The sequence below is a fragment of the Lontra canadensis genome, unplaced genomic scaffold, assembly GCF_010015895.1.
Source record: "Lontra canadensis isolate GAN:19392208 unplaced genomic scaffold, GSC_riverotter_1.0 scaffold97, whole genome shotgun sequence".
Taxonomy (NCBI): Eukaryota; Metazoa; Chordata; class Mammalia; order Carnivora; family Mustelidae; genus Lontra; species Lontra canadensis.
Genome location: NW_022631091.1, coordinates 4,418,464 through 4,446,338, shown reverse-complemented (window position 1 = coordinate 4,446,338; position 27,875 = coordinate 4,418,464). Strand labels below are relative to the sequence as shown.

Below are 27,875 nucleotides of genomic sequence, written 5' to 3'. Positions count from 1 at the left end.
CCTTGGTTAAATTTATTCCTAAATATTTTATTCTTTTTTGGTTGCTGTTATAAATAGCTTGTTGTTAGTGCATGGGGATGCAACTGATTTTTGTATGTTGATTTTATATGTATTAAAAAGTATATATGTTGTAAGGATTAATATTCTTGTCAGAGTTTAATGAATTGTACTTTTCAGTATTTCTTAAACTTACCTAAAAATCTAAAAAAAAAAAATATTGACACCTTAGGTTAGCTGTTTTCAGTGGTACGGCTTAGCATTTCTGAAACCAGTCTGTATATTCTAGGCCTGAGAAACTGCATAAATATATTAAGTCTGTCATTAGTAACATTTCTCACTGTTGCATGAGGGATTACAAATATGGAAATGGGGAGCATTGGAATGCACAGTGAATTGTTTAGCTGGAATTGGAGGTGTTCATTGGAGTATGAACTCATCATTTTTAATATTCCTATACATATATCCACGTAGATAAATACAGAATGCACATTTGCATACATGTATATATAGTTATATGAGACGCTCTTATCTGTACATCATTTATATCCACGAGAGGCCGAGAGGCATTGACAGCAGTGGCACATGTAACTCGGTACTTACACTTTAAATACCCCTCCCCATTAAAAGGAACTTGTATTTCTTTGAGAAACAGAAATGGCTGATACCAGGGCTGGCAAGATGTGTGATGAGAAAGTCAGAAAGTGTTGAAAGAATCATGAAGGGTGTCGGGTGGATACAGGAGCAAGCATGAGGGCATTCCTGTCGGTCAAATCTGGGATAACTGGAGAATCAAAATGCGTATGTGATAATGTTACTGGATGGTAGCCTGTTGACTAAAATAAGAATCTGTGAGTCCAGACTCGTATACAGGAATGAATGAGGAGAACGGAAAGCTCTTCCTCTTCTTCCTGGGAGAGCGCCGCATGCCAAATACAGGAGCGGGGACAGAGTTCTGGCCCCAGCACTTCCCTGTACCGTTGCCAAAAAATGCATCAGGTGAATCCCAATTGACACACACTGTACGAAACATCAAGTTCAAGAAACACAAGGGAAAGACTGTGGAATTGTTCTACATGGAAGGACACCAAATGGGCCTGACAGCCAAGTGCCTTATGTGATCTGGGGTTTGACCCTAGCCCAGCAGGAGGGATAGCTATAAGGATATTGTTGGGACACCACATGGCATTTAAATGTGGAGTTTTAGTTAGCAAATAGTGCTGTGGCAATGTTAAAATTTCTGACCGTGGCAAATGTAACTATGTGATTCTATTTCTTGGGATATATTAGAATATTCCATTTCTTAGGAAATACGCAGTGAAGTTGTGGGGTAAAGGAACATACCAACATGTTCTCACATATTCAGAAAAAAATATGACTATGGTGTTGTGCATGTAGATAGAATAATAGATAACAGGTAAATAGGAAGGGAGGGAGGGAGGATTAACTGAGAAGGAGAAAGCAAAGAGAACAATGTCAATATAGACTTTTTGTATTCTTGCAGTTTTTTATAAGTTTGACAAAAATAAGTCATAAAAAGATAAAAAAGAAATAGGAAAAATTTAAATAATGAGAAGATATTATTCAATTATTGAGGAGTATGTGAAAAACTGAAAGTTGTTGTTCACACTCCTCAGTATTTTGTCTCATCATGTTTTCTAGTGAGCTGTCATAGCTCGTGAGGACAGGCCAGTGATCCCTCACGGAATCACGGGCTCTCGGGCCAGCAGGGATCACAGACCTCACACCGTTCAAGCTCTCATTTCATTCTTGAACTGCCTCTGGCCTCTCCTGGTAAAATGGTTTTCCCGTCTGTGTTTGAACACCTAATTCACGTTAGCAGGTCTGGGAGTATTTGTTCTCTTGGCTAAACCAGCTGTCGCCAAGGATTAATACCGCTCCATTCAGAACCATCACATCTCATAAAACATTGTTTGCCTCCGGGTGACGGCATGGCTGTTCCCCTCATTCCCTAACTGTTCCAAGTGCTCCTGGGCATCACAGCAAACTCACAGGAGGGGTTCAGGACCTGTTAAAGTTCCGGGGGAAGCACAGTGAGGTCTACCGGACAGAGCTCGACGGAGGTCACAGTTTCGGTATTAGGTCACTGTAGTCCTTTCAGTGAAGTCACATCTTTGCAAACCATGTTTTCAGAAGTTGCTTTAACAGGAAGCAGCTCTCCGTGAAAGCCAGTGTGGAACAGAAAATGAGGGGCAGCATCCAGCGGGATTCTAAGGTTTGAGAAGTCATGCCCTGCCCAACTCATTCCACCTGCGAATTCTAACTTCTTGGATTATGAACGCCTCAGTGATACTCACTACATGCTTTGGATGAGTTCTTACGTAGGATAAGGTCCGTGAAAGGACTTTGTGAAGTTAAAATGCTGTGCAAATACCGGTTCTGAGCAACTTCATTAATACACTCTTGTGATTTTCTGTTCAGTGAAGCTGTAGTCTTGAAAGTTTATTTCACTGAATTGAACTGATCCCTTAGTAAGTGTCCTTCACCACATTGTTTCCAAAGAGGGCCTTGGAAAGGTGTGATTTGATGTTCGTCTCCATGTGTCCTCTGCCTTTCCCTATGGACTTCTGGTCCTGAGGAGCAAGATGGCTGGAGGCCAACAACCCAACAGTCATTATGCTTAACATAATGGGGTTTTGAGGAAAGAATAACGGCCGAGTAAAAAGCCTTTAGGAGCAGGAGATATCTGTGTGGTCAAAAAGGAAGAGAAAGGTGGCTTGAGACGGTGTTGTAGGCAGACAGCGGTCACAGTTTGTAGAATGTGAGAAGCGACGGGTCTGTTATTCTAAGTTCAGTGGGAGAAGCCTCAGGAGTATTTCAGGCCAGGGAATAATGAATTTTATTTGGTTTATAAAATTTGCCGTGGCTGTTGTTTGAAAAATAGGCTTAGAGGGGACACTTCGTGGAAGGCAGTTTCTCGTACCTTTACAGAGGACACAGGGCAATCATGTGCTGGAAGTAGCTATGATTTGGCATTCACCTTTACCCAGACCCCATCCACCTGCTGCTGTCCCTGCTCCTGCACCGAAGCCCGGAGCTTTGGACTTGCAGTGAGGCGGTCGGTACTGCTGTGACAGTGACTATGAGAGCGGCCGCCGGCTGTCCAGGGAGGAGCGGAGGCCCGGCTAGTGCGGTGGCCCCGCTGGTGCAGATGAATGGAGAGGAATAAATTCTGCTCCCGCCATGCAGTGCATATCAGCTCACTTGCTAGCATCGTAAAGTGTTTCCTTCCATTAGCAAACTTTTGTGCTACTTTTACTGATTATATAGAAAACTTCAGAAATAAAGACGTAATTTGTAAAATTTGATATTTTTATATAAGTAAGCATACATGGAATCTATAATTCTAAGTCCTAGCAATTTTAATTTTCAATCTATTTATAGTAGATTATAATAATTAAGTAATGCTCTTTAAAAGCATAGTGTGTAAAAGCATAAAAGTATATAAAGTTGTATACGTTAATAGTAAACTAAGGGGTTATATGCGTTATTTATATATGTTAATTATAAACTAAGGGGTTTTTAGTTTATTTAGTTATGTCCTTTCTTTTTTTTTTTTTTTTTTTTAATTAAAAGTACCAAGACACGAATATGCAGGGAGTTGTGTATGAACTCAACAGCTACATAGAGCAGCGGCTGGACGCAGGAGGAGACAACCAGCTACTCCTCTATGAGTTGAGTAACGTCATTAAAATAGGTAAGAAATGCTTTGTATTCCTCCTGTAGAAAATTGGAACCGAAGTTTCTTTTATTCCATTGCAGAAAATGGAAAAAGTAATGTACTTTACTACAAGGCAAATGCAAGTCATTTATTTACTTCTGTTTTTGGGCTAAATTTGAGATGAAAATATTTTATTGTGAAACTACCAGAATGAGTCAAACCTAAAAGTTCCTAAGTTATCTAATCCCAAAAAAGTATCTGTCAGATATATACCTGGAATGTACTGTGCTCTCTAGATAAAACCTGGTTTTCTTTGGAAAGTATAATTTTACTGAATTAAATCACCTCTTTATGAAGGAAATTGTTAATTTTTAAGGAACAAAAACCATTTTAAATTTATTTGGGGAGATGACAGACTTATATACTGAGATATATATATATATATATATATATACTTATATACTGTTATGAGGAAGCTGTGTCAAAGACAGACAGGCCAAATATTTTACCCAAAGCCACATGAGTACAAAAGTGTGAAGCAAGAGTCTGCCTTCAGGCAATCCTCTGCTCACAGTATCTGTTCTCTGCTAGGATAATTGCCTTCAGATGGCCCCGAAGCAGTGTTAGGAACGTGTCTCATCAGTGATGACATGTGGATGTGTATATATATATATACATATATATATATGTATATGTATATATATATATATACATATACATATATATATATATGCCATCCTTTTGGGTTGATGCTATTATCAATCCTTCATTATTATGAATATCTCATCCGGTATTTTTTGTACTTTAAAAATTAAATACAGTTCTTAAAAATATTTCCAATAGTTGTAATATTTAAAGTTTCACAGAGACTCTGTCACATAGAACATCGGTGCGTTTGATGATGTCACGTCTTAAAATCTCCAACAGCTGATGAATAATGAACGAAAATGCTCTCATTATGGGATTGAGTAACGCCGCGAGTTAGCTTGCTCGGGTGACTGCATGACCATTGCTTGTGTTAGCATAAGTCCTGTCGCAAAGACTCCTATCTGAGGTCTCGCCTTAGAGAGTTCATACGTGCTCTGTTCTCCCATTGAGATTAGTTTCTTCCCTTTTTATTACTTTGGCAGCCACAAAAGCTGATGGATTTGCACTGTATTTCCTTGGAGAGTGCAATAATGTAAGTATCTAAATTTAGATTTTGGTGCTCTAGATAAGAAAATGTCGTAAGCTTTTTTAAACAGATACACTGTGTTATAAACAACAGAGGCATGGGAATTGGGTCCTTCAAACTTATATTTTGTTCCCTTTCCATGTACAGTTATTGCCAGCTGAAAATTTACCAGCACAGCATAAAATCTTTGGGCATAAAATCTTACACTTTATTTACTGCTTTAGTTTTGGTTTATGGTATCCTGTCTTGGGAATGGCATTTCCAGAGTTACTGTTTGGTGCAGAAGCTGTTTCAGCCCTGTGGGCTAAGCCCTTGCACCACACAGTCTGCAGTAGAGGAAAATGAGAACAAAAGTTCAGTGTTTTTAATGTGATTTCCTAGATTTCTTTAAGGAAACTCCAGCAGTGCTGGGACGGAGTTACTAAATGGGGTTCCCTGAGCTATGGTGGCTGTAGCTGAGAATGTCCATGGCACGGGGCTTTTTGGGTCCTCCAGTCTTCTGTGCAAGAGGCTGGGCACTGTGTTTCTGGTTTAACTTCCTCAAAGCACAGGCCACCATCAAATGCAGCGTGTACAAAGCACTTTTAAAAAGTACTTCAAGATGTTCAGCTACTGGCATTTGATTTTTCTTTTGATATTAAAACCATATATGTAACAATTTAGAATGACATTCTGTACCAATAAGAATTATGTCCATAGTAAAAATATATAGAAATCATTTATAAATACATTTGGAAAATTTTTGCTATGCATTATGTGTTAGGCATCGTTACTTGAGATTTGGAATGTATTTTTGCAATGTAATACTTGTATTCATGAGTAATCAAAATGTGTGCTATTTATATTATATAAAATGTTAATAGGAAGAGAGATGCAAGTGTTCTGAGGTGTTTGATAGCACTCTTGAATAATACAGCAGTGAAAGGACAAACAGTAGTTGCACAAAAATATTTCTTGGGCTGATTTACTGAACCCATAATTGATGCTCTTCGTTTCTGCAACCCTTGCTTTTCTCCGCATAGTAAAAATTTATGTTCCAGGATTAAAAGCTCCTTAGGACCAGGACCTTGCCTTACTCATCTTCACACTCGCCAGCATCTCTCCTAGTGTCTTCCATGTACAGAGCAAGAGTATTTGTTAAATTGAATTATTCAGGTATCACTACTACTTCTAAACACTTCAAATGATATTTCAGGCTAATGGCTAAGCCACTAAAATAACCAATGGATCTCATTCTTTCCTGTTCATTCTAGAACCTTATTTCTGAAATTGTGCCTTTTAGAAAATGATTATCTAGTTTGCAATTATGTTTAAACTGTACTGGTGTGTATGTCAGCTCGGGGTGGTCCTGCGCATGCACATCTCCGTATGACGCCCCTGGGCTCTGCAGACAGCTCACAGGGCTTGGCCTCGGTAGCTGAGTAAATGCCCTGTGGCCCTTTCCCTTCAATCACAGCTGTTTATGGCCCAAACTCGGACCAATCCAGTTCTCTGCTAAAGCCTGGTTCCTGGGCTCAGCATGCCTAGCTGTTTACATGAAAAGAAGTGAGTGAACCCTGGAACTGAGATGGCTGCGTGGGATGACCCTCTTCCGCTCTGTGTGAAAGAGAGTGGGGGGACGTGGCTTGCGGAGGTCAGGAAGGACAGGCAGCAAGAGCCCAGGGGTCTGCCGGGGGGTGAGCCTCAGGAAGTGCTTGGCTTTTAGAGCCTGGCTTTTAGATTCCCGAATCCCATATTTTTAGTCATTTCTCTGTCTTGGTTTTTGGTTTTTGTGTTTTCTTTTTTTCATTCTTTTGGGTTTTTTTGTTTTTGTTTTGGGGGGGGGTTGCTTTATTTTTACAAGCCCGTGTATATGTTGACCTTTGTGAAGTAGATTCCTGGAATATGTGATTTAGAAAAAGCTTTTGTGTCCACAATAAACTGTATTCTACGTTTATCAGTTCTAATTCTTGTACTTTCATAACTCGAGGGGAGAGGACGCTGCATCCCTGCCAGCGCCGGCCGGCTCGGTGTTCCATGCACTCCTGGCCTCGGTTGATCTCGCTGTGCCTGGCTCTCTCCGGGGTCACTGCTTCCTTGGCCCTGCCTTGCTCAGCAGCACGGCCCCGGGGGCAGCAGAGCGCCGCCCGGACTCGCAGCCTCCTTCTGAGCGTCCGAGTCCGTCTCCCTCCGTGTGTGTGAACTTATAAGCTTCTCCGTGAGCGACTTCAGCTGAGCCTGCGATTACGTGTTTATCTGTGATTTGTGAGATCGTCCGGCTTTCTCACTAGAATGTGGTCTTCATGAAGGCAGAGACCTCGTCTTCCTGGAGGGATTCTTTTAGGGCATAATCACTGCATTGCATTCACCACATTATTCTGTGAATGTGTTCCGAGCAGGCAGCTATGCCTTAATATTTCCCTGCCCTCGGGATTTCTGTGGGTCAGAAGAAGCTATTGCCTGAAGTCTGAAGCTCACTGAAGTGTTGTATCCATCCTCCCTCCCTCCCTTTCTCCCCTCTTCCTCCCTCCCTTCCTTTTGAAAAGTGGGTCCCACACCTAATGTGGAACCCAACATGGGCCTTGAACTCATGACCCTGCATTCAAGACCCAAGCTGATCAAGAGTCAGACATTTAACCAACTGAGCCTCCCAGGCGCCCCTGAAGTGTTTCTTCAGCTCTATCTACATAATTACCTCTTTCTTCGCTCTTCATTTTTCTTACATCTCAAGTCTTCCATTTGGAATCACTTTCCTTCTGTCCGTAGAATTTCCCTTAATGAGAGTGTGCTGATGGGAAACTCAGTTTTTGTCTACCTGAGTATGTCTTTATGTCATCATTTTCTTGAAATAAATCTTGAGATTGATAAAAATTATCTCTCTGTATATTGACTTCAGCATAGTTACTTTTGGGTTCTTGCTTTATTTTTCTCAGTCTTCAGTATGGTTTTTTATTCCCTGGATATTTTTTTAAGTTCGTCATATGTTTCTTGGGACATAACTACATTTAACATTAACTCTACACCTCTTTCATATTTTTTATATTCTCTCTGAATTTACATTTCTTGGCTTTTGTTTCATCCATCTCTCACGGATGGTGGCTTATTTGCTCATGTGTTTTATTTTCTTTTATTTTTTTAACTGTGAATCACAATCTTCCTTGGGCCTTTTTAAATGGCCATTCTTAGGGACTCTGTCTAAGCTCCTTTCGTGGACACAGCATGTGTATTTGTTTTCTCCAGTCACCTAAGGCACCACTAATCCAGGACTATTTAAATTATCTCATGAGATTTTTGTTCAGGTGGCAAAGTAGTGTGGATTCAAGCCTTACACCCACAGGATACACTGTTATGATTTCGCAGAAGATGTTTTTATTTTCCCTCCAGCAGTAAATTCAAGATAATCTGGGGTCCTACTAATCTCCCTGTGGCTGTGAGTGTAGTTGCACTTCAGCTAAAATGAGGCATTGGCCCCTTGCAGGTCCGGACTCCCTGTAGGGGTTCTGCTTGCCGTGGTGGCTTCCTAAGGGGATGTCTAGACTAGGCTTTGCTGCTCTCAAAAGCAGTCCAGCTCAGGATTTGCTTGCCTCGAATGTTTCATTGTTGGCTTCTTTTTAGACTTCTGTGGTTCCATCCATTCTTCTCAGTCCAGCAATCCATTAAAAGGTTTGTAAAATGTGCTTTTTCCAGCCTTTAAATAATTTTAATATTTTTTTCTCTGGAGTATCATACTATCTAATCTGCCCTATTGCTTGAACAGATGCTGACATACTTTAAAATGTAAGCTAACAATATTCAATGAAATATATTGTCTCTCTATATATAAATATTATGTATATATACATATATATGTATATAGGCCCATGTGAGCAGATACATGTGTATTTTCTTAATACAAGGTGGCATATTATATTTATAAATATTTTTCAAAAATTGCCTCAGGACTTAAAATCATAATTATAAAGCCTCGAACAACTCACACTTATAACAGAATATATATGATTTCATGAAAAAAATATAATAATGTAACCCAAGTGGACTGAGATAAAATTTTTAGTCTATATCAAAAATATCGAGGATTAAGATACAGATGGGAGGAATTATAAAATTCTTATAAAAGGATTAATTTCTTTTTTCATAAATAAGAATCAGCAAAAATGATTTCCAAATTGATGCATTAAGAAATAGAATTTAAATAATATTTTAATATATCAGAAGTTCCACTGGTAGAATTAAAAGCTCACATCATTATTACCAGAGAGAAAAACATTTAAAGAAAACTTGGAAAGTTAAGAAAAAGATAGAAAACAAACTAAGTAGTATTAAAACACTAAAAATAAAACATGAAATAGATCGTGGTACTCCTTACAAAAATATGTCACAACAAAATTGTAAGTAGAATGGGCCCAGCTATCAAAAGAAAAAAGTCTTAAATTAGATTTAAAAACCCCACAAACAAAGGACTCAGGAGTAGTTAAAAATAAAAAGGCAATTTTAGGTCCATCTGGGTGTCTCAGTCAGTTAAGCACCTGCCTTCGGCTCAGGTCATGATCCCGGGTCCTGGTACAGAGCCCTGCATCAGGCTCCCTGCTCAGCGGGGAGTCTGCTTGTCCCTCTCTCTCTGCCCTTCCTCACCCCCTGCTTGTGTTTCCTCTCTCTCAAATAAATAAATAATTAAAAAATAAAAATAAAATTTAAAAAGGTAATTTTAGATGGAGCAAACCTATTCCAGAAAAATGAAAACAAAAGGAGAGCAAGTGCCACAAGATCAATGATGAAGTTGAATTTGGGGAATAGAAGCATTAAATTGGAGCCAGAGGTCACTTGGGGTTTGTGAAGTGTTTAGTCTGCATGGAGGCAGAGCTGTTGTGAAGTTTATGCCGTAAACATTTGATGCGTCAGAATTTGTAAAGCAAACACCCCCCCCCCCAAAAAAGAACAGAAGAGTACAATAGTAATTTTAGGATTGGCAGATCAAAAATACAATTCAGAGAATGTTAGTAGTATCAATGAGTAGATTTATCCAAAAAATGTATCTACCTAATTTTAGGACTTACCAACGTGGATTTCCCTCTCTTCTTTGGGTTAGACCCACTTTGATGCACTTAGCCTCCATTTAAGAATTTCAGGTCCCCATAATGGCTAAAAAACGGAATTAACATAAATAATGTGTAATGTGACTCTTTATTGAGATATTGAGAGTATAATATTTACAAAAATGAATTGTAGTATTGCTAAAGCTCTGGACAAAGTTGTTCACAGAAAAAAATCCACATTCTTAAAGTATTAAACATCTTACATACATTTTTGATGCATTAATAAATAAGAGACAAAATTCATTAATTCAGCACCTTCTTACTGGGTATGACTACATGGTAGTGTTCACGTACTAGCGACAGGGTAGTAAATTAATATCTCTGCCCTCTTGGGATTTGACGGTTTAATCCATGCACTTAGAAAAAGAAACAAGAGAATCTGAAAACTCCACAGACGTAGGGACACCTGGGTGGTGTGGGCAGTTGAGTGTCTGACTTTTGGCTCGGGTTGTGATCTCCGGGTTGTGAGATCGAGCCCTGTGTCTGCTTGAGGGTTCTTTCTCCCTCTGCACCTCCACCTCCCTCTCTTCTACCCCTCTCTCTCTCAAATAAGTAAGTAAATCCAAAAAAAAAAAAAAAAAGGCTATACAGATATAAGCTATTTGCTAACGTAATTACTAAAGAAGAGAAAACACAATTATTTATGTTTAATAATTTAGAAGATACAGCAATAAGTAGAATGAAGATAAGTTATAAGAGGATGCTTGCACTAATAAATAGGAAATCTAGACAAAATGGACAGTTTTTTTAATATATAATGTATATATAATATATAATATAAAATATATATTGTCCCATTGAATGCGTTGAATGCAAATGATCATAGAAAACCTAATAGGACCAGTAAATGGAAGAAACTAAAAACAGTGTTAAAATAAAGCTTTTTTAAAAGCCACTAGGACATATATTTCAGACTGATTTTTGAGTACAAACCTGGTTCAGGCCGTTTGCTGCCCCTGGGAACAGTGACGAGCCAGAATAGTTTCCCTCATTAGACCTTGCCTGTGCTTTTCTTGTTCACACTCTGCCGGCACGTCCTTCAAGAGAGAGAATTCCTGTGCATTGTCTCAGAGCTTGGAAGAAGGACCACTTCCCAAAAAATGATTCTGGAATTGTCCCATGTGAGTTCCAGGTCACCACTTTGTGAGTTGGACAAGATGTTTAAATTTTCTAAATCTTAATTTAACTTCCATTGGTTAAATGTTACGTCATGAATGTTTTTCATTCAGCAACCACTTAAAATACCTGCTGTATACTAAACAGCTATGCTAAATTGCTGAGCATACGAAGATTACAAAAAAAACAAAACAAACCACCGTTCCTGTCCTCAAAGAATGTACAACCAGTAGAGGAAATGGAGAAGTCCGCAGCTCAGTGTGCGGGGTCTTGAGGACACACGGAGAAGAAGCCAAGGTGTTCTGGGACACTGAATTTGTTGGGGTGCTCGGGTGCTCCCCTGACAAGCAAGGCAGATGATTAGCTCTATTGAAGCAGGGGTTGGCTGGGCAGATGATTGAAGACCTCTCACTTCACAGGTAAGAAGGGGAGATAAAGGGCTTTCTCAGGCAGAAGCAGCAGTCTGTAAGAAATCCCCAGGTAGGAGAGGAAGTAGCGTATTTGTATGTCCTGGCCCTTAGCAGAGACCAACGTAATGAGGCATGTGAGGTATTCTTGAAATATTTGTTGGGAAAAAAAAAAAAAAAAAAATCTTTCCCATGATAAGATCTTGGTTAATTAAACTTTTGCTATTTGTACAGTTTTTCTCTTTCATACCTGGTCTTTTACTCTGATACATAACATACTTTATAATAGTATCATTACGAGTTTTCTCATGTTATCTGTAAGAGTTGATTGTAAAAGCTGAAAACCTTTCAAACTCATAAATTTTTATATAGTTTTTCATATATTGGTGTTAAAAACCAGTTTATAGCAAGTACTTTAAAGTAATTGCATGACTTTCCTCAACTGCACAATGAACTCAGTAGGTTGATTTTCAAGGCTCATGCAGAGTTAGTTCTCTCTTCAAAGCCTGGGGCCAGCTGCTCCTGGCCAGCTGCATACATCTAAATTCATTTACTGTCCACTGCCATCTAGTGTCTTGTGAGAAAAATAACTCAGTGGAAAGCCTAAATAATAGACTTTTAAAGAATTTCTAAAACTTAACTGATTGTGAATTGAACCTTTAATATAAGAAATGAAGTTTCCTAATAAAGTGGTCTTTGAATTGTTTATGGGAAGGAAGATCAGAATGATGTCTGCAACCTGACCTATCTATTTAATTGATGTCAATGAACCAGATTTTCCCATTTCATCAAAATATCATGTTTTTTCAATAAATTCTGAGTCTTTTCTAGTGTTCATTTTCCACCAAATCTTTTTCTGCTAATTTGCTTTTTTGTAATTTGAATGTTTTCTTATGACTTCATTGAGTCAACCTACTGGTTATGACGATTGTTACCAATCTTGCCTACTTTCCATTACCTAACCTTAGAAATAAATATTAAAAATTGCTGTTATTCCAGAAATATTGGCTCGTTCATAATGGTTTTCTTTAAAAAATTGAAGAAGCTAATTTGTCCCCTCCGCACCCCATGGCTGGTCTCTTTGACGGTCCTCGGCAGTGGAGGACTAACAGCCCCTGTGAGAACCCTCAGAGGAGAAAAGACCAACAGCGGGACTGGTCAAGTTGCATGTTCTGAATGCTGGTGATTTTTTTTTCCTCTGGAAAGAGTAGAGGTGGTTGAGGTTTGAAACTTTGGAAGTTTTCCTTGTTTTTAGTTGTTTTTATCTCTAGCCCCCCTAAAATATGTTTGTGCTAATAAAAGCTTTCATAGATGATACAGTGTGAGAGCAGGAATTAATTTTAGAGACTCAGTTCAACATGGCATTTTTATACATAAATGATGTAAGTACGTGCATAGTAGTCTTAATACATTCTAAAATACTGTGTGGTGATGTTTGATAAAAAGCAGTTTCCATTCACCCTCCTATAAAATAGTCTGTTTTTTATCTTAATAATCTGGACATCCCAGGAAAAACCCTTGTGTCAAAAATCATGTTTTTTTGAAATAAATTTACTCTGATGAATCCCTGAACTCTACCTCAGAAAATGGTAATACACTATATGTTAATTAACTGAATTTAAATAAATATAAAAAATAAAAATAAAGCTACTATTTCCTTTAAGTTTCCCTAGTACTTACTTACACCCATTATAGGTTAATTCAGTAATGCAGCCCCTTTGCCAATGAAGGATGCAAAGTATATCTTATCAAATCAACTATGATTACTTTGAAACATTAAGAACTGAAGTAAGACTTGCCTTGTCAGGTCACAGAACGTATGACAAGTTTATAGTCATTCAGGCAGTGTGGTGGACAGATCGACTGACCGGTACAGCACTGAGAATTCAGAAACCCCCAAGTGTTCTCAGAGTTTGAGTATGTGGCGACGGTGGTAGCTTAACCACGAAGGAGTGACTGTTCAGTACACAGCTGTCCATCTGATGATTTCCGGAGAGTAGATAAAGGTGGGCTTAATGACTCTTCCCCATCCCTTGAGTACATGTAAAATCCAGCCTCTAATTTAGAGGTTTGTTACTGATTTTTTCCACTTGCGATAATCGCTGCTGCTGAGTGCAGTCAGCGGCAAAGGTCATGACGGACAGAAAGCGCGTGCTATCACTGAACACGGAATTCAGACCAGCGGCTGATCTTCCATCGGAAATGGATGTTACATGGTGAACCTTTGCACAGGGAATTGTATGGAGTAAAACACAGAAACAAAAGAATGGGAAGGCACTGATGCAGAGGGAGAAGGGGAAACCACGTCAGAAAGAGGGGTCAGTCCTAGGTCGGTCCTCATTTTCCCTTCCCACCTGGGCGTTTGGCCTTCACCTGATGATTTTTCAGTTCTCTTAGCACTCGCCTCTGGCTGTCATTTGGAAGCATTTCTATTTGATAAATATGAAAAAAAAATCATAAGGTAATTGGTAAAACAAAGATAAAGTTTCCACAGTAAAGGATTATTTAATTTTTTGGTAACTATTATCTACAAGTTTTTCCGATTCAATCAACCAGTTGAAAGATTTCTAAACCTTTTATTGTCAGCAAGCTTAATACATAGAATAGCTTTCCATATACCCTTGGTGCGGTGTTTGCTATGTGTTTCTCATGCCTTGATAGAAACCCTGCATAGAAGGGATAAATAAATATTTTATAATATTACAGATACGACCTTTTAGTAATATAGGATTATATTAGCTATTCTTAGGTTATTGACTTTTGAAGGTTAATTATAACTTGTAGATATTATTAAATCTAGCCCTAAAGGGCATATAGCAAAGTCATCCAAAATAGATGTCTGTTGGAGATCTTCAAACAAACAAAGCCAAAGACTATTTAAAAAAAACAAAAACCCAGGGCGTCTGTGTGGTTCAGTCTGTTAAATATCTGCCTCCAGCTCACGTCATGATCCCAAGGTCTTGGGATTGAGCCCCATATCGGGCTCTCCCCTCAGCGGGGAATCTGATTCTCCCTTTCGCTCTGCTGCTCCCCTGCTTGTGCTCACTCTCTCTGTCAAATAAATAAAATCCTTAAAAAAAAAAAAAATCCAAAGCTGCTGCTGGGAGCTTGCCCCAGAGTTTACCTTCTGTCACGGTCCTGGGAAGCTCTGTGGGAGGGAGGCAAACCCCTCAGTTGTGTTCAAGCTCATTTCCTACATTCCGTCTTTGGTAAAGAAAGCATCCTTCTTGTGATTAACTTGCTCAGAGTTTGAGAAAATCATTATCATTTCTGATTTTTCTTCAGACTAAATATACCACATCCTTTATAGTGTTTTTCTTGCAGTCATTCCTTCTTCCTATTCTGGAACAACTCTTCTGCTCTTCCCTCATTCTTAAGAGAGGGTGGCTCACTGACTTTTACTGTGGCGGGGACAGACACTACATCTAATCGAAGTCTCGATTTCATCTACACCATACGCGTATTGGTGTGTAGTGGAACTACGGTAACTCTAAAACTGGTGACGTGAATTCTAAGCTCTTTAAAAATAAATACAGTGAAATTTTCCTTTGCTGTCTTAGTGTAGTTACATTTTAAAGATCTTTTTAAAGCAGAATAAACATTTTTAACTTAATCTCTTAAAAGGAATCTTTAAAATATATTTCCCATAGGCATTGATTGTACTTAATTACAAATGCTGTGTAAGCGCAGTCCTAACTAGTATAGATATATGTGTGAATAAAATATTTTGAACTTAGCTTCAAATCTAAGTAATGATGTTTATTTAAAGCAGCTGGGGGTGCACCTATGCTCTGCTTCCCTCCCATCTCCCCATTCCCAGCTGATTGAAGGACCTCCTTCCTAGGCTTTACTCTACTGTGATAGGAAGATTTTTTAGGAAGAAGGGGTACACTGACATTATAGAGCTTGAAAACCATGCATCTATTAAGTGTATAATTATATCCAACTCAGTGCTTTCAGCTAGAATTTGCTTAGTAATAGCAAGTATTAGTAGGAACACAGCTTAAGAGGATTATCTAATCTTACTGCCTCAGAGGTCTTCAGACTTTAACTTACAGCAGTCCAATTTAAGATTAAAGTGCTCGGAGAATTTACCTGAGCTTTAATATTTTTCAAATCAAGTAGCTAGTCATGATATAGTTATGCTAAAATATTGCCCCCAATCTCTAGGTGATTTGTTTTGATTAGCAATTCTTACTTAGTAGAAATTTATTTAAAATATTGGATTTAGTCAAAATAACTGATCATATTTTTAAAAAACACTTAGTCTTAAAATAGTTTCAGGATTTTACCTTCTCTACCTAATCATTGGAAAGAGAAACATGTACCCAGCTTTGTCCAAAATACTTTGGATTTTTGCTATTACTAAGCAATAAATTTGCTTAGTAATAGCAAGTATTGGTAGGAACATGTATAGCTTAAGAGGATTATTGAATCTTAAAAAGATTTTTAATGAAAATGAAAAATATAACCAAATTAATTTGACTTGTAGTCCCTGATCCCGTCTCCAGGTTTGTAAGTCCAGCCTCTAGGGGAGGTTGGGAGGTTGGGCCTGATGTCTGTTTCTCGACAGCACCTTGACCCCAAGGACAACTTTTTTTTTTTTTCCCCCATTTTATTGTTTCCTCTATATCAAAATAGGAAGCTATTTTAAGAGTTTTTTTCCTGCCGAGGCATTTGTTGAAGTCCTGTACCTAGCCTGTATTTTGTGTCCTCTCGGGAATGTAAGAGAGAATTTCACCTCACATACCCGTTCGATCAAAGCACTTTCCTCATTTTCTGTCTCTCTTCATTGGCTCACTATTGCTCATGATAAGTAGTATCTAGGAGTCATCCTGTAGCACCGAGCACAGGGAGATCTGTAAAACATGTTCTTTCTTCTCGCCAGAGTCTGTGCGTCTTCACTCCACCTGGAATCAAAGAAGGAAAACCCCGGCTCATCCCTGCTGGGCCCATTGCCCAGGGTACCACCACCTCTGCCTACGTGGCCAAGTCCAGAAAAACATTGCTAGTGGAGGACATCCTTGGGGTAAATGGCTTTTTACTCTGTGACACTTGTAACCTGAAGTATTTTATAAAGATGACGTATCATGTTGATATTATGATTCAAACCATTTTATAAAAGCATTAGAGTAAGATACAGATAAATAAATGAATTATTATGTAAACTAAAATTTGTCCTCAGAAAAATCATATCTTGGGGCGCCTGGGTGGCTCAGTGGGTTAAAGCCTCTGCTTTCGGCTCAGGTCATGATCCCGGGGTCCTGGGATTGAGCCCCGCATCGGGCTCTCTGCTCAGCGGGGAGCCTGCTTCCCCCTCTCTCTCTGCCTGCCTCCCTGCCAACTTGTGGTCTCTCTCTCTCTGTCAAATGAATGGATAAAATCTTAAAAAAAAAATCATATCTTATATACCCACTGAGAGTTAGATTTGAATAGTTCTTATTTTAACACATACCAGTACAGTTAATCATAAAATGTATGTTTATATTGATGTAAACTAAATGATCACTGTTCTGTGTTATATATCCTAGCAAGATGCCTATGGATGCTGTGTACCATGCTACCCTAGGTTTTAGTGGTGTCCTACAACAACCACCCGTGACTTCTGATGAGTCTGTGCATTGGGCCATCGTGCTGATTGGGCTGTATTCAGCTGGGCTTGCTTATGCATCTGAACTGGCCGTCACTTAGCAGTTGGCTGGCTGCTGAGAGCCTCAGTTCTCTGTGTTTATCAGTCCCCTACCTCCCCACCCCACCCCTAAGGAAAGCTGGCCCAGAATGTTTTCATGATGGTGGAGAGGTTCCAGAGGATAAGTGAAACATGCAAGTGAGTTTTCAAGCCTCTGCTTTCATCTAATTCACTTTGCATTAGCCAAAGGAAATCACATAAGCAAGCCCAGATCAGTACTGGAGGACACTGACGAAGGACACAGGTGTAGGCAATGTGACGGTCTTCCACACTGTATGTGAGCATTGTGATGAGATGGGACTACCTGAGCCTAGACTTCTAAATCGACAAGTACGCGAATGACTGTAGAGGTGCGATGACATTGCTCTGGGGAAGTGCTAAGTGGGAGTCCCGAGAGCTGGGTTTTAATTCTGGTTTTGCCACTAATTATCTGTGCAAATAGAGCTATGGATGAAGAAAGTTGCTAAAAGATGAGATCTTTATTATAAGATATGGGGGACACTTGGGTGGCTCAGGCAGTTAAGCCTCTGACTCCTGGTCTTGGCTCAGGCCATGGTCTCAGGGTCGTGAGGCTGAGCTCTGCATCGGGCTCTCTGCTCAGCCCGGAGTCCGCTTGTGATTCTCTCTCTCCCTCTCCCTCTGCCTGCCCCATCTTTGTGTGCACTTTCTCTTTCCCAGAAACACATAAAATTTTTTAAAAAGATAATTATTCGACAAGATAGAAATGCTAACTACCACTACAATGGCAGTTGTATTACAATGTATAAATGTATCAAATCAACAGTTTTATACTTTAAACTTAATAATGTCATATGTCACTATATTTCAATTTTTAAAAGTGTTAAAAGTAGATACTATACAAGTTGTCATTTGAAAATGTTCCATTGTATATGCAGGCTTTCAGAAGATCTGTAAATTACAAATATGTATTTGTACTGTTCTTGATTTAGGAAAAGCTTCCTACAGAAAACAGAAATCAGATAAACAGAATAGTGCTTTGGTATCAATTTATTGAATTTCCCTGTCTTCCTTTGAGTGATTTGCTAAGCTAGAAAGTTAAAAGTCAAAGAACAAATTGCATTTTTCACAAGTAATTGATAATTATTGGATAATTTGAATACTTCATGTGAGCCTTTGAGATTCATTCAGAATGACTATCATTAACATACACTTCTGTGTTATTCTAACCTTCAAAATAGAAGAGAAACCATTTTTTATATATATTTTCCTTCATATGATATTTATATACCGGTAAAGCCCTTGGAAGAGTTCCAGCACGTAGAAGGTGATGCTTAAATATGTGTTAGCCATCATAATTATGTTTATTGTCTCATGAAATCGATGCGTATTCCAGGTTAGCTGGATTCTCCTGCCCAGGGTTAAAGAAGCATTAAACAGCATGTGGCATGGGCACCATGTTGCCAAGGATGAGCGTTTTCTTAAATGTGGCATATGGCGTCTGCCGTCATGTGGGTTTCCTTTGAAAAGGGCTGCCCATTTTTCATTACAAGTATTAGGCAATTTCTGGCAGAAATAAGCATCCTAACATAACGATTCCACCTCTTTTACTGAACGTTTGTCTTGTTCTCCTTGGATTTCTCAGGATGAGCGATTTCCGAGAGGTACTGGACTGGAGTCGGGGACTCGCATCCAGTCGGTGCTCTGTTTACCGATTGTCACTGCCATTGGCGATTTGATCGGCGTCCTCGAGCTGTATCGGCACTGGGGCAAAGAAGCCTTCTGTATGAGCCACCAGGAGGTGAGGCTCGCCGGTTGAGGAACTCGTTAGTGTTGTTCAGCTAATAAACTAATGAATATTTAAAATCACCATGTGCTTAACAATGTTTTGATGTTTTTTTATTTTTTTAAGATTTTATTTATTTATTTGACAGAGAGATCACAAGTAGGCAGAGAGGCAGGCCGAGAGAGAGGGAAGCAGGCTCCCTGCCGAGCAGAGAGCCCGCCCGATGCGGGGCTCAATCCCAGGACCTGAGATCATGACCTGAGCCAAAGGCAGAGGCCTTAACCCACTGAGCCACCCAGGCGCCCCTGTTTTGACGGTTTTTAAAAACCTTTATTTTTGTTTTGTAGTTACTTGGAGAGAAAACTGATTAAATTAGAAATATAGTAACTTATTTTAGTAAGAATCCATTCTAACAGTAAAAATAGAACTGTGCCATATTGTGAGTCAAATAAAGTAGGAGGAGGACTTTGGAGAGTTTTCACATTCTGGTTGTCTGTGTTTTCCTAAAAATGTCCTCTTCCTAGAGGATATCCCGAGCTAAGATTCCTGCATCACATTTGGAAACAGTGAGTTCCATGCACTGTTCCCTGAATCAGAATTTGCTCATTAGTCCTGAAATGAGATACTGCAGTGGTCCGTCCCTCCCCGTATACAGATACCCCGGTGCCTGTCTGTGCCTGTACTACTCCTGTCCTGCACCCTCCCTCCAGCCACACTGGGCCCTTGAGCAAGGCTGACTGGCTTCTGCACAGAGCCTCTGCCTCTACCCCCACTTCTGCTTGGATTGTGCATGTCCTGCTTGTCCCCTCCCCAGCCGCCTCCTTCAGGAGTGTCCTCACATGTCGCCGTGTCAGGGAGGAGGAGGCCTTCCCTGAACACCTCGTGTATCTCCACGTTGTGCCTTTGTTTCTCTGGAGCCCCTTGTCACCGGCTGGAACCCTGCGCACTTCCCATATTCTTTTTCTTGTCTTTCTCCCTCAGCGCCCCCCATAAGCTGTTCTGGAAGGTGACGGAGTGGGAGCAGTTTGTCTCTAGCACCTGGAGCACTGCCTGGTACCCAAGAGGCACCTGGTGAATGTTTGGGAAGCAAATGAATAGTAAAAGAAGCAGCGTAGCTAGTAGTTGGAGAATTTGTCAGCAAAATTTTAGAAATATATCATTGTTGTAAAGGGATGATGGTTGAGGCCATTTTAGTAGTATTTTTGTTAAACTGAAAAATAATTATTTTATGTGAAAATCATTGGATGGTGGCTCTCTTAAGCAATTCATCTTGCTTTTTATCCGAAGTTAAGAGGAGCGAGAACATTAAACTCAGTTATAAAGAGGCGGGAAATGTAAAAGAGAAATGTTGTACTTATTTGATCCTCTGTGTTTGGCAAAATATTCACATACTCAGTGGCCTCAGAGAATTCTTCATAGACGTGTGTGCTAGAGCCCTTTGTTAGGATGTCTGCATGCGACTAATCAAAACGTATTTCATCCTCTTTCTTTAGGTTGCAACAGCCAATCTCGCCTGGGCTTCAGTAGCAATACATCAGGTGCAGGTGTGCCTTCGGGGTGTTCTTAGGGCCCCCCTTAAAGAGAGAAGAGTTGTGTAAAGTGCAGCCACTGGGGGCCGGGGTGGGGGGCTAATAAGTGACCCTCATGTGTTATTTTTGGATATTAGGTATTTTGTTGTTTCTAAAATTTGTGTCTATTCACTTGTATTTACTTATTCCCTGCCTTAAATATCTTGCAATTATTTTTATATATTTATATGTAATCATTAATCATCTATGCCATAAATGGTATATGTCCTATGATGGTTTTTGTTTTCCACTGAAAGCAAAGGAGTGGTCTCCCACTGGCCATAGCATTGATAGTACATTTTTATGACTCTATTTCCTAAATTGGAGCATCCTTTAAACTAAAGGGTATGTGAAAAACATTCATGTTGAATTTAAAATACCTGGTTCTCTTGAAAATACAATGTAATTTAAAAGCTCACAAACTTTATCAAATTTCCTGGCAACTAGACCTCAAGGGTCCGGGGCACAGGAGCTTTGTATCCTGCAGTTCTTGTCACTGCTGTTTTGTTTTCTGCTTCAGCATACCTGGGCGTGTGATGGGAGCAGATCACGTGCACAGTTGCGGGGTGGTAGTATGAGGAGCAAGGACCCCGCAGAGCCGACTGTGTGTGGTCTACGTGCAGTCTGTGCCCAAGTGTCGCTTCTGCACAGGGGAGTGGTTTAAAGAGCACGGCTGGAGGCAGACCATCCGGGTCTGGACGCTGGCCCCTCACTTAGTAACTCCGGAGCGGGCACGGCTCCGAGCTTCCTTGTGCCTCTGTTAGAAGAGCGGGTCCCCGATCTCTGCGGGGCAGTGATTGAATGAGACGGTGACTCAGAGCACAGAGAGCAGAGCTTAGCGCATGTCAGCAGAAGTATGACGTGTCACTAATAGCCTTACTGCTTCATAGGCAGGGATTGTGTTATATCTTTCAAAATAAAATCAGGTAAATAGTATGCAGGAATTGCTATTTTAAATAATCAGAAATCTCTCGAGATTAATACTGTTATTTTCTGTGGCAGGTATGCAGAGGCCTTGCTAAGCAGACGGAACTGAATGACTTCCTACTTGATGTGTCCAAGTAAGTGTTCGCTTCTCGGGTTGCGGTAGGGCTTGCTCAGCGGTTCAAGCTAAGTGCAGGCTTGGACAGGGACAGACCACTGCTGTCCACTGCCGTCAGGAAGTGGTCTGCTAGGAGAGGTTCACGTTTCAGACCAGAAAGTTATGTTCTCATCCGTGTTCACTTTACAAGTGAAGGACTGCTGGATGTGTATGTGATAATGTTAATTTGCAGTTTGGTGCATATTTTCTAAATAGACTCACTAGACAATGTTAAAGACACTAAGTATTTCTATTTTTGTACGAGAAAACCGAGAGCAGTAGAAGAGGAGGAAATGTTCTAGTTTATTACTTTCCAAAAAGTCCTCTCTGGCATTATCTACAATGTCAGTAAAGTAAACTGTATTATCAATATTATTATTTTAATTTTCCCATGTATGGCAGCTCAGATATCATTTTAGAGAAAATGTTCCATTTCCCCAAAATCTGACCTAGAAAAACCTCCTTGGGTTGGCAGTGAAAGCACTTCAGATGTTTATTACTTTCGAGGTTCATAACTGGTTTTGCCTGCTACAAGGAAGAGTGTCCACAGATGTGACCCATCTACTGAATTGGTGAAATCTAGAGTAATGCCCCAGGATGTGGTCACTTCAAGGTCACGTCTTCTGGCAAGTTAATAGAGGAAATACGTACCTCTTCTTCCACCAGCAGCAGCTCTGACCGTATTCTCTCTCATAGATCACTTTGGCAATGCTTATAACTTACCATTCACGAGCGTTATAATCCCATCCCTAATTAGCCTGGAGTTGCTGCTTTGTGTTACATGTATTTCTTGAAATGCGAAATGAGAGAAGCATGGGAGTGAGAATGTTCTCATGTGACCCCGTACGCCAGCTATGTCCCTGAGAGAGAATTACACTGTGTCTCTGGGACACATGATACTGTTACTTCGGAGCACAGAGAGAGGGAAGCTGTGCGCCTTCCTTTGCTAATGTATCTGACAGTCTTGCGAGTCCTCACAGTCCGGCTGGATCCCTGTAAGCCTCCCCCAGGGGACAGCCACTCTTTGCCATCTTCCTTGCTGTGCATTCCTCAGTGCACAGATGAAGCGAAGTCTTGCTGAAGGGTCCAGGCTCAAGGGGAAGTGTTGTCTTCTCAACAAAAGGCATTACTTATCACCCTTAAGTTATCTTAATTCTGAGTACCTTGCTAACTTCGCAGGAAACTCAAGTGAGAGTAGTACCTTGCCAATAGATCCCAGATTAACACAGTCCCTGAAATACATACTTACTGATTGATCTGTTTATCAGGTTGACATTTTGATGTAGGTGCCATGTATCTCCAAAAAATTTACTTGCTATTTATAATAATGAATATATCATTTACTTGTGCAAAGTCGATGGGCTATTAACATTCCTTGTATCCTGATGTTTCTTCTCAAATGAATTCCATTGCTTTCTTAGTACAGTTACACTAACATTTTAACATTCCAGTTTTTCAGTGATAATTTACATTTTAACTATATTAATAAGATTTAGCAAATTTAATTTTTTTTCAGATATTCATGAAAATATTAAATATGGTGAGCCCAATTTTATCCCTTCATAGTTTTGGTTAAATGCTACAGACTTTCTCTCAAAATAGGTACTTACCAGTAAAATAATTACTTAATTGATCCTCTGAAATGAGAGATCTTCATACCAAAGTTAATGATAAAGTTTCATTCATCTCTCTAAAGTAATGTTATTGGTTGCTTCCGCAGAAGGACAGAAGTCAACATATATCTTTACATTTTTTGCTTAAATGTATGCAAAAATGGGAAATGTATTTATTTTAATATGTTCTGTGTTATATAGATTAATTACCAGTTTTATGTTCCTTTTTTCAGGACATATTTTGATAACATAGTTGCAATAGACTCTCTACTTGAACACATAATGGTAGGTTGCTTTTTATTTTGAAAATGATTGTATTTAACCCTTAGATTCGTGTCCTAAATCGTGGTGGAATATTTTCAGGTATTAGATGTATACGCTGTGTTAAGTACGATGAGAAGAGGGTGCTTAGTGAGCGGAGGTGTTGCTCTGATTTATTTGTCCCTTTTGATTAATTTTGGAGGCATCTTGAATAACTTTTGGAAAAATATCTGAGTTTTTCATTATTCAGTGGCGAGCCATACTTTGAAAAGACATTTAGTTCCCTCGTATACTCTGCGGAATACCTTTTGCATACCAACTACACTAGGAACTCCCAACCGACTCTTCTTGATCTTAAGGTCCATTCTGTTTAGTTTTAATCTTAATTACTCCTGTCTGGCAGACTCATAGGCACTTGCAGCTGAAAGCCATTAAGAACTGGACTTCTATCCATAATTTCCTGTGTTGCTGCTCTGGTGCTCTGGCAAGACCCCATTAAAGAAGTGGATTCGGGCAGAGCGGCCTGTCTGTGCACACCACAGGGGTCGGGCTTGCCCTTTGCGTACTTTGATTCGGGTTCTTACTCCTTCCCGTTTTCCTGGTCTTTTCTCAGAGGATTGCAACCCTTTGCAATAAGTTATAGGCATATAGACTTATCTCCAGGCTTCATGGTACGCACTGATGTGTTTCTCTTTGATATCATGGCAGGTGAGTATAAAGTGTGATATCCTCTGTGTCTTATGGAGACAAAGTTTATGAAGGGAATTAATAACATCAGGAGTTCTTTATTGCTCTCAGCCCATTCCTTATATAATTAGTTATATTGTTGGTTTTATTTGGATGAAAAAGCCTGCTTAATTGCATAGTAAAAAATAATTTTCTTGCTTATGACAAAATTTAAGAAGTTTGTAAAGAAGTGCAAAACATTAAACTGTAAAAATATAAATATACGAATTGACATGGTTTGACGAGTATAGGAAACACTCGTTGACTAGTATTATCTTCTTAAAAACAGTTTTATTGAGATATAATTTACATACCACACTATTCATCCATTTAAAGTATTCAATTCAGTGACTTTTAGTATATTCAAAGATACGTGCAACCATCACTGGTCAATTAGGAACATTTTCGTTACCTCAAAGTGACACTCCATATCATTTTGGCCATCACCGACTTATGCCTCCATCCTCCTCCCTCCCTCCACCCCCAGCTCCCCAGTCTTAAGCAACCACTGACCTACTTTCTTTTCCTGTGGATTTACCTAGTCTAGACATCTCACGTAAAAGAGATCAGGTAATGTGTGGCCTCTTGTGCCTGGCTTTTTGCACTTAGCGCATTGTTATCAAAGTCCACTCAGGCTGCAACAAGTACCAGGACTTCGTTCTTTTTTATGGCTGAGTCATACTGCATTGTACGGCTAGACTGACTACATTTTCATCCTGCCGCCGGCTGATGAACATGTGGATTGTTTCCACAGTTCGGCTGATGTGAAAAGTGCTGCTTTGAACATCTGCATACTTTTTTTATTTGAATACCTGTTTTCAGTTGTTTGGTTAATACTTGGGAGTGGGATTGCTGGGTCCTATGGTAAGTGCGTGTTTCGCTTTTTGAGGAACTACCGGACTGTCTCTGAGCGGTTGCACCATATTACTGCCCCCGGCAGTGCCCGCAGGCTCTAGTTTCCCTACATTCTCACCAGTGTTGGCTGCCATCCAGCTTTTCAACCTAATGCCAGTATTATCTAAAGATAGAAAAAAGGAAAGCCTTTGAGCAAAATATCGATGCAAAAGTCCAAACTATATAATAACAACAAATCCAAGAGTAAAGATTACATCAAGCTAAACAGCATTCACCCCAGGAATGCAAGAGTGGTTGAACAGTACGTAATAAAGTAATATAATTCCTTATTCTAATTAAGTAAAGGAAGAAAAATTACATCATTTTAATAATGACACACAAAAATTTAATACTGCTCAACACCCAGTAACTGCGCACTCATAGCAAATTAGGAAGAGAAGGAAAAGTTAAACGGTGTCTGCTGACGACCTACAACAGACGTGCCCAGAATTAGGTAGGAGAAGCGTACACATTGAGGAACTTGTCCAAAGTCTATGAGCTCCTCTCTGAGAGGTTCCAGCAAGCTGTAGCGGCACCAAGAGAGAGCACGGAGAGGGTGTCCCCACCCTGCTGTCCCAGATGGCTCCTGTGTAGTCTCTTGGTGTGTGGCAAACCTGTGTCTGGTCCTTAGGTGGAGGCTTCAGGACAAGTAAATAGGCCTTTATCACAGGAAAACTAGGGGTGTGTTTCAGTTTGTGTCTGTATACTGCCCTGGCGGTAGTAGCCTGCCGAGAATGGTCTTTCCAGTTGTTAGAATCCTATAGGACCCAGGAATGCTAGCCAACCCACCACCTCCCCGGCCACCAGAGCCATACAATCAAGGGGCATCCCTTGAGCAGACTGCATACACCCCACCAGCTTTAGCGAGGCTGAGGGAGAGCACTGGGCTGGGGAGCGTCCTCCAGCTTTCACACGGCCACAGGAGAGTGCGGGGCCAGAGCATTGCCCACCGGCACTGGCGAGGTCCAGGGGAAGTGCAAAAATGACACCCACCAGGGCTTTGATGTCCCAGAAGGCTCCTGCTCATCTGGCAGACACTGTCAAATTAGTGAATGATTCTCCTTCACATACATTCTAGGAGCTTTTCAAACTGCTGCTTTTGCGCTGGTCCTGAGGCAAGTTAAGTCTGCATGGGAGCCCTGTGGGTCTACCGGGTGCGAGCCCTGTCGGTGTTCAAAGCCAGGTGTTGTAGAGGCTTAGATATGGGTATAGATATTGTAATGTGTTGATTTATTCCTAGGTTGGATTTGCTGAAAGTTTTTATTTATGAGTTTTCTTCTGTTTCCAAGGTAAATCGGTTTGTGATTTTCTTTTTTTATAGCGTCTCTGTCAATTTCCAGTATCAGTGTGTGGCAGGTTTTCTAAACGTAACTGAAAAAGTCTTGCTCTTCTGAACATAGAACACTGTAAACTGGATGAGAATTTATTTGTTGAAGATACTTACATAATTCATTCTTGAAATCACTTGGGCCTGAGGCCTTTTTGGGGATCATTGTTTGACAGTTATATAGTTGTCTTCATGATTCTGTTCAGGTTTTTCAACTCCTTGATTCATTTCCTTTTTCTAGAAAAATCGTCCATTCCATTCAGGTCTTTATAAATACTAACGTAAATTATGCCAAAGTATTAAGCAATTAACATGACCTAAGCACTAGGGATGCAAATTCCACTTTTCATAATGTAATCTCTAAGAGTGTAGGGTCATCATTACTTAATGATCCGACATGGCCTGAGTTAGCAGAGTAGATGGGTGGTTCTTCTGTTTGCCAACAATGCACTCCCATTTCGGTCTTCCTAACTCTATGTCATTCATCCGCCCTCAAACAGTTATTGAGGGCTCTTGGGTTACGGAGATCTTACACATTCTAAACGAAGGGCTGGCAGACGTTTTTCTGTTAAGGATCAAATAGTAAAGTTTTATGCTTCCTGGGCCATAGTCTGTTGCCATCCCTCAACTCGGCCGTCGTAGCAGCCTCAAACGACACATAAAGGAATGAACATAGTTCCTTCCCAATAAAACTTTATTTATAAAAACAGACGATGGACTAGATTTGGCAAATGGACTTAGCTGACCTCTGCTTTAGGCATTGTGCTGGGTTTTTGGAATACTGCGGGGGAAACAAGCAGCAGTTTCTGCTGTCACAGAACTCTCAGGATAATGGAAAGAGACGAACTGCTAGTCCTTGTACTGATAACAGCCAGCACACTTAGTCCCCAGCGTGGCCGGTATTCGTTGAATGAGTACTGTTTGTCGAGACAAGTGTATACCGTGGGGACGAACTGGGGTACCTAACCTGTCTTGATTTCTTTTTATTAAATCTGTAGAGTAGTTTTACATGAGATTTTATATTTTCCTCTGGCCACAAGGTGGCCCATGTCCTCTTGCATAGACTTTGTGATGGCTGTTTTCTTCTGAGAATCAACTCTTTCTCTGGGGAATAACTTCATGTCTAAAACGCGGAGGGGTGAGGTTCCCAGAACTCTCAGTTGAGGTAAATGTGCTCACTGTGCCACAGCTGTGGGCTCAGCCCGAGGGGACAGTGGGGTATTTGGGGCATTAAAGAAATGATTGTGGAAGAAAATCGATGAACAAGTGAATGACAAGATGAATATACAGTTTTCCAATTAGAAATGAAAAAGCATACTCGTTATAGGAGCACAGGCCATGAAAACAGCTAGTACGAGTTCAGATACCCAGTCTGCCCTTACCAGCATGTGACGGTGGACAAGTCTAGTTACCTCTATGCCTCGGTTATCCTAACATGTAAAGTGGAAATAAAAATATTCCCTGACTTAATATTATGATTGTGGGGATCAAGTGAAGGAAGACACCTAAAGGGTGTGAGAGTGT

General features: G+C 40.1%; 1 protein-coding gene across 6 annotated transcripts in view; it reads left to right on the top strand.

Annotated features, from left to right (window-relative positions):
- Positions 1 to 27,875, top strand: part of PDE10A (phosphodiesterase 10A) — a 569,965-nt gene that overhangs the window by 481,323 nt on the left and 60,767 nt on the right. For 4 of the 6 annotated variants that reach the window (XM_032837200.1, XM_032837203.1, XM_032837205.1 and 1 more), the window contains 7 exons: positions 3,595 to 3,715; positions 4,810 to 4,859; positions 16,337 to 16,477; positions 18,741 to 18,896; positions 20,375 to 20,425; positions 21,452 to 21,510; positions 23,377 to 23,428. In XM_032837200.1, coding sequence (XP_032693091.1) covers positions 3,595 to 3,715; positions 4,810 to 4,859; positions 16,337 to 16,477; positions 18,741 to 18,896; positions 20,375 to 20,425; positions 21,452 to 21,510; positions 23,377 to 23,428 — 630 coding nt within the window. Of the gene's footprint in view, positions 1 to 2,402; positions 2,490 to 3,594; positions 3,716 to 4,809; positions 4,860 to 16,336; positions 16,478 to 18,740; positions 18,897 to 20,374; positions 20,426 to 21,451; positions 21,511 to 23,376; positions 23,429 to 27,875 lie in introns of those variants that run through there. The other 2 variants (XM_032837206.1, XM_032837201.1) reach the window with 2 other exon arrangements.